This window comes from Diadema setosum, chromosome 2 (assembly GCF_964275005.1).
Source record: "Diadema setosum chromosome 2, eeDiaSeto1, whole genome shotgun sequence".
Classification (NCBI taxonomy): Eukaryota; Metazoa; Echinodermata; class Echinoidea; order Diadematoida; family Diadematidae; genus Diadema; species Diadema setosum.
In genome coordinates this window covers 22,604,064-22,620,957 of record NC_092686.1, presented here as the reverse complement: position 1 = coordinate 22,620,957, position 16,894 = coordinate 22,604,064, and the positions used below count along the sequence as shown (strand labels likewise).

Genomic DNA, 16,894 nt, shown 5'->3' with positions numbered 1-16,894 from the left:
TTAGTGACATCCAATTTCGTATAAAAGGACGGAAATCCATTTCGGAAGTACCTCAAAGATATCTGATATCCCAAACTATCCGAATCTTCTTATAATATTTTACTCTTTTTGAAAACAAAAAAAAACTATGATATCACTAAAACAAAGTAAATGGGGTTCAGTTGATTTACTCACACCTTTAAATTGCCTATGTAATTAAAACAAACAAACGTCGAATTGTTACAGAACAAATTTTCTCAATGGATGTTTGATAGCAATTTCTCAATTTTCTCAATGGAGTTTGATAGCAACAGAACCACTACGACTTCGTTTTCAAGTGCTTCAAATGTTGCTTCTACTACTACTACTACTACTACTACTACTACTACTACTACTACTACTACTACTACTACTACTACTACACTCTAAAAACGCAAATGTTGAATCAACATTTAAAAGGGCCGAGGAGTGACAGCATTTTTTGAAGTGTTGCATCCAACTTTTAAAATAACAGTTTAAATGTTGAATCTAGCAGGAAAACCAACACTTTCAAAATGTTGTCACTCCTCGGCCCTTTTAAATGATAATTCAACACTTGTGTTTTTAGAGTGTACTACTACTACTACTACTACTACTACTACTACTACTACTACTACTACTACTACTACTACTACTACTACTACTACTACTGTAACTACAAGACAACTTCACTTCTTTTACTTAACATACCCAGCTCAAACTACAATACTTTTACCATTAATAAGTCTCGATGGCGCCTTGTCATATTTGATGTAAATTTTACCTCATTTCTTTATTTGTCCTATTGAATTTTAAAACCATGACATAAAAATTTGGCTTTGTTACACGAGCAACATCCAAACATAATATAAACAATGTATAGTTAGAATTTGGGTTCAAAAGTTTAGTTAGTTGTGCACTCATTACAACAGATCCCTGAAGCAGATCCGTCATATAAGGTTGTAGGGTACACCATACATGGGAGAAACGGACAGATGCCGGCATACAATGTTGATTTTGAGATTGTCAATAAATGATTATGTCCAGAGAACTCCGAGAAGCTGTTTGCTATTAAAGTGACAACCTATATATTCCATGTTTATATAATACTAGTAATATATCAATAAATAATTCAGTATTATACTAGTAATATAATATGATACTATTATTTAATGTTATATTATCATACAGAATTGATATGTTTAAGACATCAAACATGCAGAACAATCAAAGTTTTACGAGTAGTTGACAGAAAGGAATCAAAAGAAAGTAACAGAATTTCACATCCTTCTCGGAGTAGCCGTGTCGGTCACAGTCACATATGCAAATGAGACGAGTTTGATTTCAGGGTCTTTCATAAGCCTCCCGTTGACCTATACACAAATCTTTGTTTTATACAAAAGACTACAAGGAATATACTTTGCATTACATTGTTATGCTGATGTAGTTATCTAAAAGTCCTTACACACATTCTATTTGAAGGGTCCTGTTTCAGAGCGTATGCGAGATTGCAAGTTTACAAAACAGGTTCTACTTCTAAAGTTATGTGCTATAGGTCAATCGTTGGGAGCTCAGAGATTAGACGCGACGGTAAATCTGCCTCATCTTAGTTAGAATCGTAATAACACTAGTGTTACGGATGTCACTGTTCGCTGAAAATAAAATACATCACAACTTCGAATCTACGAAAGGCATATTTTGACTTTGACTCTGACCTTCTCCAGTGGGCTCTAGCTATTGCCTATCTCAGTCCACACATGGCATGATTCACATAATTTATCATGCAGAAAATGGTGCTTGACCCTTGCGACTTCTTACACACCACGATACTAGCAGTTGATAACTCCATGGCTGTCTTAACTACATGGCTTTTTCAATGTAGCGCCCTCCACTCCCAAAATTTGTCGTCAATTTTAGCTTGAAATAATTGTTCAATGGTACTCCAAATCAGAACATCATGTTCATTGTGCTGGCAAACTGTAAAATTGTCTCAAGAATGAAGAGATATCGAATCTGTTCATTGCCCATTTCGTCATTTGGATTATCTTTTTTGATAACCAAGGCTGTTTTCAGACGTAAGTGATGAGAAACTGATAAGTAATGTGAAGGATTACAGGTTCTGAAAGTGATTCAATGAGAATTACATAAAGTTTTATGGGAGTGAAGCACCTTTAAACCGACACCAAGTGATTAGGAAGACGCTAATATCAGGTGATCTGAACTAACTAAACTCTTACGTTCAACTGTGTGTAGCGTGGTGACTTTTTACTTATTTTCATGCGGAATATTTTGCGTTTTGTGTATATCATCATCAGCAGAGCCATTAATGACCCTTTACATGTGCACAAAAAACAGAGAAATATTTCAACAACCTGCACTATGAGGGCAAGTGAATAATTGGACTTACTTATTCTCATTGATTATTGCTTACCAGTGTTTTATTTTGCCGAATAAATGGCCTAAATTGGCCTCATAAATACACAGACACAGACACAGACACAGACACACACACACACACACACACACACACACACACACACACACACATATATATATATATATATATATATATATATATATATATATATATATATATATATATATATATATACAAGAAAGGGGGTCAGAAAAGTTCCAGGACTGGTGTCATAAAAGATTTATTTCAAGCAAAAACTTCAAACTAAGAGGTTTCACCTTTGAAGTAATCTATCTGGAGTATGTAACTGTGATCTCAGCTCTCTGCAGCCATCAGACTTTGTTCTAGATAATTTTATAAACACATCCTCTGTTTCAAGTCGTTCAGCAATGAGCACAGCGCAATGAACAAACTTGAAGTTTCTGGTACGGTTGGGGAAAACTCCGTCAGAGGCGATGAGATTACTGCAGCTGTTAGTGTACGGAGATGAGACGATGTCGCAAACATGTTTTTGAGTGGTGCAACAGGTTTACTGAAGGATGAGAGGTTTTGGAAGATGACCCTAGAAGCGGAAGGCCCTCAATGACCAGGACTGAGGTCAACGTTGAGCGCATTAGGCAGATGGTACATGGTGATCGTCGGCAGACTGTTTGAACGATGGCAAATGAGCTGGGCATGAATCGGGACAGTGTCTGGAAGATTCTCACTGAAGATCTGGACATGTGGAAAATCTGCGCAAAGATGGTGCCAAAACTCCAGAGTGATGACCAAGAGAATTGACGCATGCAAGTTTTATGCCCAGCTCATTTGCCATCATTAAAACAGTCAGCCGACGATCACCATGCACCATCTAATGTGCTCAACATTGACCTCAGTCCTGGTCATTGAGGGCCTTCCGCTCCTGGGGTCACCTTCCACAACCTCTCATCCTTCATTAAACCTGTTGCACCACTCAAAAACGTGTGTGTGACATTGTCTCATTTCTGTACACTTGCTGCAGCAATCTCATCGTTTCTGACGGAGTTTTCCCCAACCATACCAGAAACTTGTTCATTGCGCTGTGCTCATTGCTGCGAACGACCTGAAACGGAGGATGTGTTTATAAAATTATGTAGAATAAAATATGATGGCTGCAGAGAGCTAAGATCACAGTTAAATACTCAGATAGATTACTTGAAGGTGAAACCTCTTAGTTTGAAGTTTGGGTTTGAAATAAATCTTTTATGACACCAGTCTTGGGAACTTTTCTGACACACCTCGTGTATGAATATATACATTTTTTTTTAATTTATTTATTCATTTATATAATAAAAACAGAATAGAACAGCGAGTAAAACGTAAAATATTTCATGAATGAACGACACTCGTTTATTTTCTTTTGGCACAATTTTTCCCCTCAGTCTTGATGATTGATTGAGTGCATAATGTACGTTTTCTTAAGCCGTCCTCTCAAGGAGTGACATCTTGTGAGTACTGCGATTGCACACTCGAACACTGTATAAGTAATCTCAGTTTTATCAGATCCAACATCTAGGTAAGTTTTTTTTAATAATAACCTCTATTGATGCATGTGTGTTTAAGTTGTGGTTATTAATTTTGTTTAAATGTACTTCTGTCAAGCGTGGCCATCTCGACGAACAGCTTTGCTCTTTATGACTACCCCTGCGAATAGTTTTCATTTTATTACTTGAGAAATGCAGCAATTCTAGATATTGCAATAACAAATACAAGATTCTTTCTTTTATAAACCCTACTGGAAAGAACACAGTATCGCACAGTGTGTTCACAATGTGTTCTTATATTCGACTATGTGAAAACGTTCGAATTTAACAGTGTGAAGATGATTTCACACTGTGGTGTGGTTTTTCACAGAGTGTTCCCATAGTAATGCTTTGTTTCACACGATGAATTGACGACTCACATTAATTGTATTCACACTGTTAAAATGATCGAATTTAACAGTGTGGAGAGATTTCACACTGTGTTCACAATGTGCTCTCACTATAGTTCTCACACTATGGGACACTGTGTTCTTTCAAGCAGGGAAATTTGCTTCGAATAAAGAAATCAACAACTGAAAATCCTTTATGTGATAATATCTTCACTTATGTCGTTGAATTTGTTACTGTATGATTATTTCACTGATTTATCATGCATTCACGTTATGCATTTTGTTCTCTGTGACCATTATAGTATGTTTTATACATTTTTAAAAATAGATTTTCGAGTTTGTATCATGAAAAAGTTGAAGAAATAAAATGAACTAAACTGCACTGAATTTGAATTAGGATTATAGTGTCATCATCCACTATGGTGCCTGTTTGTTTGTTAGTTTGTTTTCACTGGACACTTTTAGCCACAGTATGCCAGCTTATTGGCAGTTCCCATGCAGTCAGACACACAATCTGGAGTGGCGTCGTATACGATCTTGGCGTAAACCTGCTCGGCGCTGTAGCCCATTCCCAGCATAACGGCAGCGATACCTATAAGGACCGAGAAAGAATTAACTTCGAAGCTTATAAGATCCATCAAGTCAGTATCTCTTCTATTAGCACAATCAAAGCATGAATTATCGATACAGTCGATGCAAATAGATGTGAAGGTTCTGATTTCAATTACAAAGAACATAGTATTGAAAAACACTGCCCAATTTGTGTATATTATGCTTGCCTCTTTGTGAATTTGAATTCTACAACGTTCATCATGGCATGATACTCATGAGAATTTGAATGCGTTACACGTACTGATGAAATTAAATTGAATGAACTACATTGCAGTTAGCTTTTTGAATTTTGATCTTGGTGATTATTCAAAATCGCTCGAACTTGAATGATCGCATCATTAAGTCTATCGAACGCATATCTGACAATCTGGGGGGCGGATAAACTTATATTTACATATCTCAACATGACAATCGACAATTACGCCTATTCACCAACTCATAAAATCATTTGTCAACTTCTCACTGAATCAGGGACTGTATACAGGCCTACAGTAAACGAATAAATCAATGCAAGTAATGCTTTTGATTTTCATCCATTTTTGATGGGGTGTACCTCACCAGACCGACACCCACTAATCATCCAGCCTACGACTAATGCTGCCCATGATTCATACAACTCACGAGTTATAAAGCCCACGAGTCAAACAACCCATGAGTTCGACACTAAGCAAACAAGGCCCGCGAGACCGACACATCGAGCTCCATGCTGTATCTATGGAACTCGTAGGCTTCTTTTTTTTTTTACCTATGTGTTGAAATTATGGGCCATATGACTCGTGGGCTGTATGACTTTCGGAACCTTTTTTTTTAGATGTCGAACTCGTGGGCTGTATGACTGGTGGGTGTCGGTCTCGTGGGACGACCCCCTCTGATGGGGCATGGACTTTTGTAAGAAGCACTCACATACCGGAGACATGTGGACAAGCCATGCTCGTTCCGCTCATTGCTGTGGTATCGTAGTTATCACTATAGTCAAGACTCGTAATGTAGGAGCCGGGAGCGAACAAATCGACGCAGTCACCGTAATTGGAATAATAGGCGCGAGTGTCGGTGTAATCGGTGGCTCCGACAGTAATGGCCTAGAAAATGAGGAAATTAAATTGTAAGGATGAATGCTTTGATCATCAAATTTAATTTTAACAATTTCACCAATGGTTCAAGAATTCAGAGGAACAAAGCATTATTTCACCCAATATTTCGATACTGGACAAATTAGATCACTTCTCTTCTTTTCTAAGTTGTCGGTTATGTTTTTAAAGTATCTTCCCATGCTGGGGAAGAGGTATGGACAATATTCTTCTTCAGAAGAAAAGAAGAAAAGGAAACATCTAAATCAATGCTATCCATCTTCGTAATATCCTAAACATTACAATCATGGAGAGAGACAATGTACACGTGCATCAGACCTATCATTCATCCAAACATACAAACGCTTATACCGGATTTGATTTGTGGTGTCACGTTTTAGATGCATTCAAACACATATAATAACTATGTTGTGAGTGTGTAGAATATTTATTTGAGAAGCACCCTACGGCTTCAGTAGAGTAAGAGATTATCCAAACCAATTACACGACCGAATTGTCTTTTGCGTCAAAAACAAATAATTAGAAACAACAACATATCCAAGTCTAGGCCCCGAATTTATATTCTGCAGGGTTATTCTATCTTGGCAGGGCTTTACACATTTATTGGTGCTTCTCCTAAATCTGGTTGATTTTGATACTACGGAACATTCCAGTAAAAAGAAAAAAGAAAGATGACTTTCTCTTGCTACGGATATTTTCTTCCCCTTGTCTAATCTCGTATTTTGTTTGTTGACTGGCCAACGAATCGAAGCTGACTATACAGGCACAAAACATACCACTGAAGAAGAAAAAAAAAATCAGATCATCGTTTTTGTTTCTTCTAATATTCATACCTCATTTACTGCTTTTCTTGTTCGGCTAGCCGAGATTTCACAGGGCTCTTACATTTATGCTCATGGTGTCCAACAGTAGCAATTCCACGAGTCTACTATGTTGCACGTGTATATTAAACAGGTTGAGTCTAATAAACAAGCGCCCCCCCCCCCCCCCCCGGGGGGGGGGGGGGATTGTTCTCTAGAATAATGTATTTTTTCTTATTTTTTCTCTTTTCCTATTTTTCCTATATGTTATGTAATATGTAAGAAGGCTGCATGCAAATTAAGCAATGCTTAAGCTGTAACCCTTCTGTATTATTCATTGCACCGCTGAAAATGTTTTGTTGTACATCAAAGGCAATAAAGAAACTGTGTTGCTGTAGTGTAAAGACAATGAAGAAACTTGCTTTGTTAACAACTAATGTTTATGTATATGTATGGCACCAATACATGTGTATGTATCTGCATGTGCAATGATATAATGCACGAACCAATAAATCAAATGAAATGAAATGAAATCAAATCAAATCAAATCAAACACAAAAGTCTGTTCTGTTTACTCCTCACTTGATGCGGCCATAGCTTTCCATTTCTTTTCCGAATGTTCCATGTCTCTAACTATGCCAGTCTCAAACAAACTTCAGAGAAATCATCGAGAGAATCATCCACAGGGATAAAAAGAAGGGGCTGGGAAGGGAGTAACGGATAAGGACTTGCATGGGCGTGGCTTCGAGGTCATACCCCAAGGCGGTGGGGTAATGACAAGTGGACTGCTTCTTCTAATATCTCTGAACTCCCTTACGAACATGTATTTCAAAACTCCACCAACTTTCAAAATTCCTTTTAGATAACATCTGAACACTGTGTACAGTTAGCTTGCCGATGGGATTAATGAGAGTTCATCTTTTGGTTGTGAATTCAGCTGAACATTGAGCTTGGGGTGTGTTTATACCCAAATTGGAAAGGCAGAACCAGCGTTTTGAAACGCTGATCCAAAATGCTGATACAAATCACCGTTTAGGAGGATATTATTTATGTTCATTTTTTTTTTTTTCGAGAAAGAGCCGATTTCGCGAACATGCAATGTGCATTGTTTAAAACTATAAACCTGTCTCATAAGAAGTTGTTGTTCAGCGTAAGAGATTTTGTGCTTATGCTTCCCCTGTAAATACGAGTATAGAGAGAATCGTAAACGCACCTTTTTGTGCGTTTTGAATCGACGTTTTGAAACGTTGTTTATATCAAGGTTAGTTGGGATGCAACCGTGTTTTGCGCTAATCATATTTTAAAATGCTGAATATCCCCCCCCCCCCCCCCCAAAGGCAAGCATAAACCGAACCATAAGACTGGAACTCTAATCTATTTTGATTTGGGATCGAAAAAGAAATAGATAGTTATGAGTACCTCTGGTGCAGACGCCGGTGAGGTTCTGCATGCATCTTTATCCTCGTTCCCCGCAGCCACGACGACGACCACTCCAGCTTCCCTTGCCCTCGCTACAGCTCTGTTTTCCGAGTTAGATTTGCTTCCACCGATAGACATAGACGCTACGGACGGCCTATAACCGTATTCCACAATCCAATCAAGGGCTTTATCATTGTTATGAAACAGGGAAAAAAAACCCGAGAAAACAAAGATTAACGATTATGATGATAGCAGAATAAGATGATGGAAGATATTGCAATCCATAGAACATGGAGTTAAAATGAGTGAATTTGTAATTGCATTTCTGTTTACGATTAGACATTATCAATGAAATGTTGTAGATCGTATAATCCAAGGCAAGTGGCGAATGTCTTATATATATATATATGTACAGTATATGCAACTCTTTACACTATTTTTGTAGTTTCTTAAAACACTGCATAATACCCACATTCGCACACAAACAACCGATGTATATAAATGACAAGTGTGTTTTTATTGTGGGTGTTTGTGGTTGGTGTTCGGGGTCTTGTCAGACTGTGATAGTTTTAGAAGAAAAGAAAAACAACAAAAGGAACATAATTTTATTATACCTGTAAAGATATATTCCTAACGTAAAATTTTTGTTTCGTTTTGTTTTACCGGCAATGGAGTCCAGCGTGGATCCCGACCCACGGCAATTCAGAATGCGTATCCCAGCCACGTATGCCTCATTAGCGACTCCGTAGCTTTCACTGGCAGCGGTTCCGGCGCAGTGTGTTCCGTGACCGTCACAGTCGATCCCCTACAGCTTTCAGGCATACAGACGAAATCGACGCCATCTTTAAACTTTTTTTTTCTACCTCATTAGTCTTCGACTTTATTAGACTAAAAGCTCATCTGTATTGGAAATTCAACTGAAATTCGTGTTAAATTGTTGATCACAATACAAGATATTTACCTCCGGAATTTTCAGCCGTCAACTCTATATTATATATATATATATATATATATATATATATATATATATACAGCCTTTATCAGCGGAATGACCCGTCTTTGCCTTGATCACGTGACGGTCAATAAGTGAAAGTCTATTTCCGGTGGTAAATATCTTGTATTGAGATCAAAAGTGTAACACCGATTTCAATCTTCGACTATGTTGCTATTAACCTATTCACACTGCAGAACACACGACATTAAAAACCAAAGGTCCAGCTAAATTAGTACAGCGTTTTCAGTATAAATAATCATATGAGAATAAACATTTCATCAGAACATCAGTGACACAGGCATAATTTGAACTTTAACCATAGCAACAGACAAAACCAAGAGTCGTATGCCATATATTGTAATATTATCACACTTGGAGGAGAATTCCATCCTGATATTATGCTGCTTTGCAGGGGAGGATCCAGGATTTCCGTAAAGAGGAGACACCTTTTCAAAATTAAAAGGGGCGCACGCCCACCCCCATTTTTCTTTTTTTTATTTCTTTTGTTTTAACCAAAAAAATAAAAAATAAATAAAGTGGGGGTGCGCGCCCGGTGCTCCTCCTCCTGGATCCGCATACTGGCTTTGTTTGAGAATAGACAAATCAGAGAAGTAAATCAGTATTTTTTTTTTATTGACCTACCAGTTTGATAGCCGATTAAATTACCTTTAATATGGTATATAGTACATCAATTTCAGCCAAGTATTTTATGAGAAATATGAACTTGAAAGAGTGTTCACTTTCTTTCTTTCTTTTGGCTGAGTATATTTTACAAATTTTAACTGATCTACTTTTCCGATGCTTTTTGTTGTTGTTGTTTTCATAAAAAGCAACATCAGGACAGAATTCTCCTTTTCCACGTAAGACAAGCGTCTTGAGAATCTTCTTACGTCCTCGTTCAGCATATCGGCTGCGACATACGCACGATCACCAAAGTCGTTGTGATAAGGGTTTATACCAGAGTCGATCACGTAGATGTGTTGTCCAGCCCCATAACCTAATGAAAATTAGCGGTAGATCGGAATACCGAGATAATGTAATTTACCAGCAATTTGTTGTAGTCTGCTCATCCAGCGATGGCGGCGCTGAAACTCTGAAAATTCAGAACTTTTGAACGGATTGTCCGATTTTCCTCACACTTAATAACTGATGTGTTCTGTCTATATTGCTGCATTCACTCACTCCACACGTATATTTGGATGAACTTGCCTTTCATATATTATTATGTCACCTATTTAGGGCCTATTATTTTGTTTCATCATGACCACATCAGTCTTCTACGAAGGACATGATTTATTCATCAATTTGTCAACTTGTCATCGGTTATCTGTCAATAAAATTGAAAATACCATAATTGGCTTTTTCAGTATTTTTTTTCCACCGCTTTTGGTCCCAGTATCATTGTCAAATTCGAGAACAAATTCTTTCATTAGGGCAAACCTATAAAGTTATTAGAGTTCATGTGAAAAACGTTGTGTCGAATAATCTAACTTTTCGCAACTTTCCAACAACTTGAAAATGTGATTGAGTTTGATTTATGGAATTTGTCAAAGAAAAAAGTGTAACAGATTTAGGCTTTAACGCGGGATACAAAGGGAAATGATAGAAAAATATGAAGAGCTGAAAAATGTAGACGTTGATCTCCCACACTTTTTGTCCGTACTAAGATTCTCTTGAAACCAAACTCTCCAAATAATTAGAAAATGACAAAGTGCAATCAGTCGAGTTATGGCAATGATATTTTTTGTTTCAAACGCAGTAACGTACCACTAAGAGTCATGTCTCCGTCTAAATTGACTCCTCTTTGATCGATGCGATCGATCCCCCACGATCCAGGATTTCTGTTCCTTCCCTGGGCGAAAATAACGCGGTCTTCTTCTACAAAGTCCACTCCAGGTAGCGATCGAAGCTTTAGATGGATTGGAAGAGAAAAGATATATAATGTAAAGAAACTTATAATGCATTTTTGGCCAATATAATATGTTTTTATTTGAGTCAAATTTTCGCTTTCTTCAGGAGTCTTTACAATAGCTGAATCAAAGCAAAGCCAAAATTGAACATGGATAGAGCGCGCACTGTCAGACAGACCATGGAGCTACTAACAGTTCTCTGTTAGTAGCTCCATGGGCAGACTTTGCTAGGAGACGTGTTTTGGGATTTTGCTTTTGTTTTGACACTGAAAAGTGTCAAATCTCCTGGAGAAGGCGCAGGACGCAGAAAATTTGGGTCAAATAAACATAATATATTGGAAAAAATGCATTACAATTTCTTATCTTTCTTGTGGAGGCAATGCGTGAAATCTCTACACATACATACATACACACACACATTTATATATATATATATATATATATATATATATATATATATATATATATATATATATATATTGTAGTTGCTCCGCGTATTGGCAGTACTAGAAATAGCAATAATAATGTCACAACAGGGAAATGCATTAAATGCCAATCTTGATTTAATGAATAATCTGAATTTTCGAGGATCCTTCCTCTTCATCAGGGATGACTAGTCATCCCTGATGAAGAGGAAGGATCCTCAAAAATTCGGATTATTCATTAAAATCAAGATTGGCATTTAATGCATTTCTCTGTTGTGACATTATTATTGCTATATATATATATATATATATATATATATATATATATATATATATATATAATGTGAATCCTCATACATACATGTAATATAAATCCTCAACAAACTATACATTCCCTATGGATATATACCCAACGGATATTTATATAATGATAATTATGGGTCTAGGGCAATTACCCCCTGGGCAATAAGCCATTTCGCTATCTCAGCGCCGCGGTGCATTGTGGGATAGACTCGCGGATCGCTGGAGATAAACAAAGAGCGTTGCCATGCGTAACGGAGTGCAATACACACTGACCGAGTGTACCGAGTCACGCGGCCCTGATTGTTTTGCTCATTAAACTCGCAAAATATTGGATATCAGACCCCTTTATATGACTCAAAATGGCTGGAGACGGTGTTCAGTTTAGTCTTGAACAAATTCAACAGTTCACTGTGAAGGAATTACAGATATTTCTTCGCGAAAGAGGACTGAAAACCGTGGGTAGAAAAGCCGAACTACCGGCTCTCGTATTCAGTGCTGTATGATTGAGGGTACCACCTATCGTCACCCTAAGGACTAAGTTGTAGCTTGTTTATTCCTAAAATATAAAACAAATTCGCCTAATTCTTACCTCAAATATGCCATAAATACTGCAGTTTTGAATGTCGTGACCGTCTCGTTGATTATGAATCTCCGTTATAAAATAGCGCAATTTTAGTGCATGCTGTCCGTTTTCTTCGCGCAGCTTAAAAGAGTACCTACAAATAGCGATCGGCACCCCCTCCCTCCATAGGTATAATACACGTGCATTTCAGAGCCGTCGTTACTGAGCGGATGTGTAATTGAAACTGTTTAGTTTGGTTTTTTAGTTGTTTATGAGTTTGATTTTCGTTTCTTCGTTTTTATTGTTTTCATAGCTACTACTATACGCAAACAGCCATGATACGCAGGGGGTGCCGATGCCAAGGTACCCTGCCGATATACCAAGCTCAAGACAGGATTACGAGCAGAGAGCAAAATTACAAGCTTTTTGTTTTTTTCATTTTGAACAATTTTTCATTAAAATTGAATGACATTTTCCCGTTAAAAATTTGTCTGCACTACCTACTTAGCTCGGATGGTAAATATGGAATAAGATTTCGGTATTTCAATCACGATTTCAGTTGTGTTTTGTCACACGGCACGGCTCGGAAATATTCTAATCGTAGTTATATCACAGTCCCACTTGTGATAAAATGTGTTATGTTTTAACTAACTGGTGGAATTTCGTTGAAAGCAACGTAGGAAAAATACATTTTAAACGAGACTAACAATACATATTAGGGCTTAGATATTTGCCAATGAAACTATTGACATTCGTTAGTAACAAAATAGCGATAGAAATGAAGGAAATCCAGCGATTCTAGTAGTACGGAGTACGAGTACGAGTGAAGATGCACAATCCGCACGGTCAGGTCGCCTCGCTCAGGCTTGTTTATCTCCAAAAAATTGGAGACAAGAAAATGTCGCGCATGCGCAGTCGAGACTGCGAAAAGGCTTATTACCCCGGATCCTTTCCCTGGCCCTAATCATAATCATAATCATAATCATAATCCTGAACCTAATCCTAACCCTAACCCAAACTTCTAACCCTAAACCTAACCCTAACCCTATAATCTTTACTCTAACCTTACCACTAACCAGTAATTAGCCGGGGGGTAATTGCCCTCTGGGGGTAATTGCCCGGATACGATAATCATATATCATATACTGTACATGTTCTTCTGAGCGCATGACACGATCCCTTCTCATGCCTTCACAGCCAGCCACAACACAATACACACGTCTGACGAACAGCTAATTACACTCTGCCAGTATCATCTGCTTTGACTTCTTCGCTTGCCATTCCTTAATTCTTCTACTATGTTATGCCACATATTTCTACAAATCTGGCGCTGGTACCTACAAGATTGAGAGCGACACCGCCAACATCTGCTTGTACGCCAAATCCGTTCAGCACCTTTGAATACTTTCTCTTAATCTCGATCTCCACGGACACCTCTCTCTCAAAACGACTGATGAAAGAGTCTACATCAACTCCATCCTGTACAAAATAGCAAAGAAAGATCGGTGCTCCTATTGAATTAAGATTAAGTGCTATATGAATTTAATGATGACATAATTCAAAGGATGTCAGACAGCAAGCCCAGTTACAAAAAAAAAAAAAAGTTTAGTCGTAAAAATATGAGGGTTCCAATTTACCTTGGTGCAATAAATATTAAACTCAAAAGTTTTTCATTAAATATGTAGAACATAATGAACAATATGGAAATACATTCGTAGTATGCATTCACAGTAAATGCATATTATATTCTCATGCACCTAAATGTTTTGATTAAATCTTTACCGCATACTGATGAGCAGGAAATATGTCTTGCCCGCGAATGATGCTGGTTTTACCAACAGACCTTTTACCTTGAAAAAAGAACTTAAATATCAGATCCACAATAAGTAAAATGGTATGATGATGATGATGATGATGATGATAATAATAATAATAACGATAATAATAATAATAATAATAATAGGGGGTATCTATAATACCCTTTTACCATTTAGTCTGAGTGCTCAAAGGGCATGAAAAATCGCACACACAGCATAAAAACAGCATGTGCTAAATACCAACATATTTTTCTGCTCCGACTTCTACACAGAATTTACAGGATTTCATTTCGAAGTTCTGTTTTTGACGTGAAGTTAAATCTTGAAGCCAAATATAAAAGAAGAAAATTAACTAAACATAACCAAGTCACCAAAATGAAGCAGAAACATCATAAGAACTTGAAAGAATAGTTTCTATTTGCTCAATCTACTTTAAATTTGTATCTTGGAATCTATATATACACAAGCAACGCTTCTTTGGTATAAAATCCTCATATTTCTAATGTATATATATTTATATATATATTTGTTATTTGGTGTATTCGACAATTCAAACGTTCAATTTCTTTTTATGATTTACTTGTAAAAATGAATACAAAAACAAACAAACAAATTCACAAATTGTAAACAATGAGATGGGGCAGAATGTGGAATGAATGGGGCGCAACCAGCCATGAGGGGCATGTTTAACAGCATTTCGTAAAAACAACGCAAATCATAATTATACATAGCAAGACGCGAAAAGTAAAATGCATACGCATTTCATCAAAAGAAAAAAATCCGAAAAAAAAAATGAATCGCAAACTGTAAACTTTCCATTAATATTCATTTCCTTTACGTTTTGCGGAGTATAATGAGGTCAGCTAAAAACTAGATGTCAAATCGTATAAACTTGCTATGGAATATTTCATTTTTCATATGCAAAGTCCCCGCCCCACCAGACTAATAGATAAAATCACACATTACTTGAGATTGACAGTTGTAAAGAATGACAATTAATGAAGCGGGATTATGTATACGTCAAAGAACACAAAAGAAAATTAGACAAAGAAAAATAAATGTCTGTTACGTTAATCTACAAAAGAGCGGCGTGATCACCCTCATCGCAGCAAGACGTAAGCCCCGTCCACACAATGGAGGAAATGTAAAGTATATACATGGAATGCTCAGCCAACTTCTGAATACTGCGTTTTGTGAATAAAACACACTCAACATCGCCGATGGCACTCGCCACTCAAAACTTGCAAAAGGGCGAACAGAATTTGAAGGAGGAGGAGGACAAGAAGAAGAAGAACAAGAAGAAGAAGAGAAGAAGAAAAAGAAGAAGAAGAAGAGAAGAAAAAGAAGAAGAAGAAGAAGAGGAGAAGAAGAAAAAGGAGAAGAAGGAGAAGAAGAGAAGAAGAAGGAGAAGGAGCAGAAGAAGTAGTAGAAGAAGATGATGATGATGAAGAAGGAGAAGAATATTATAATTACCTCTAAGACCACAATGTAGCGTCCTTGGACACGGTCCTTGTCCGGGATGTAGAATGGAGCCAAAGCGCTGGCGGCGGCCACAGTCAAGGCGAGAAGAAACAGGCGCATCATCTCTGATTCTCTTCGGTTTCTGTCGAAAAAAAAAATGTATAAAATGAGGATATATGAAATACATTGATATGTATGATAATGTTAAACAGCATCGTGAGTGCTTACAGTAGGTTTCCCCAATCATTTTCAAACTTTTTTCATTCGATTTAAAAAAAAAATGTTACTTCAATTTCGTCGCAGGATGTCGGGAATAGGCCAATCTTGCTTTCAAATTCGTCTTTCGTCGTTCATTTTCAAATAAAGTCCATTCAATTTAGACATTTGGCATACATTTTCGTCATTTACAGTTCAAATTCGTCAGTCTCACTCGCAGCACTCAAAACAGCAGGATCGATTTCGTCTTTTGTCAATCATTGTCGTTAAATTTTCATTCATATTCGTCTCATATCTCTATCCGGTGTGATTTTCCAGACATTCATGTATTTTTTTTTTCTGTAACCGTTCACATTTTACATTAAGAAGTTAACATACACACAAGTGCCCCCCCCCCCACACACACACAGAACCACAGATACAGACACACACACAAGCAATCCGAGTCCACACTGATACACACAGACGTACTGTCTCGCAAACGAAAATACTGACAAACAATAAATTTCTAGGCAAACATGATTAAAGACAAAATTTAAGTGTAGAATTGTAGCCTGTTCAATGTCAAAAAATGGATAACATACTTATGTTTGCTGCTTTCCAGGGTACAAAATTAAAGTTTGCTTCATGCATTATGATGCTAAACCTGAACATTACGAGTTAAAGTTCAAAAGGTGACACTGACACACTGTCCTGGGTTATGTCTTTTGACTGTCGTTTATCCTTCAATCAATTTTGGTTGGCAGTCATGTTTTTTGCCTGTATTGCCTAAGCAAATGGTTAGGGAATAATGTGTAACGATGTGATTTACCAGAGAAAGTAAAAATATGTCGGCTTAAAGTTGGTTCACCATCAAAATAAAGAATCAATAACATCTGACTAATTTGAATGAAAAATTCATGAAATTGTGTGAACAAAGACGAATTTGATCTTCACATTCTGTGATCCGTCAGCGGGAGGGACGAATTTGAATGACAACTGAC

The 16,894-nt window shown here is 37.2% G+C and overlaps 1 protein-coding gene across 1 annotated transcript; it reads right to left on the bottom strand.

Annotated features, from left to right (window-relative positions):
* Window positions 1–4,366: 4,366 nt before the first annotated feature.
* On the bottom strand, window positions 4,367–15,818 carry LOC140240892 (aqualysin-1-like). Its single transcript, XM_072320674.1, has 8 exons — window positions 15,708–15,818; window positions 13,759–13,896; window positions 10,985–11,126; window positions 10,108–10,214; window positions 8,887–9,028; window positions 8,224–8,408; window positions 5,824–5,995; window positions 4,367–4,896 (listed from the first exon to the last, which is right to left on the bottom strand). Exons 1-8 carry the CDS (start codon window positions 15,816–15,818, stop codon window positions 4,766–4,768), a joined length of 1,128 nt encoding a protein of 375 aa, XP_072176775.1. The 3' UTR covers window positions 4,367–4,765.
* Window positions 15,819–16,894: the final 1,076 nt, after the last annotated feature.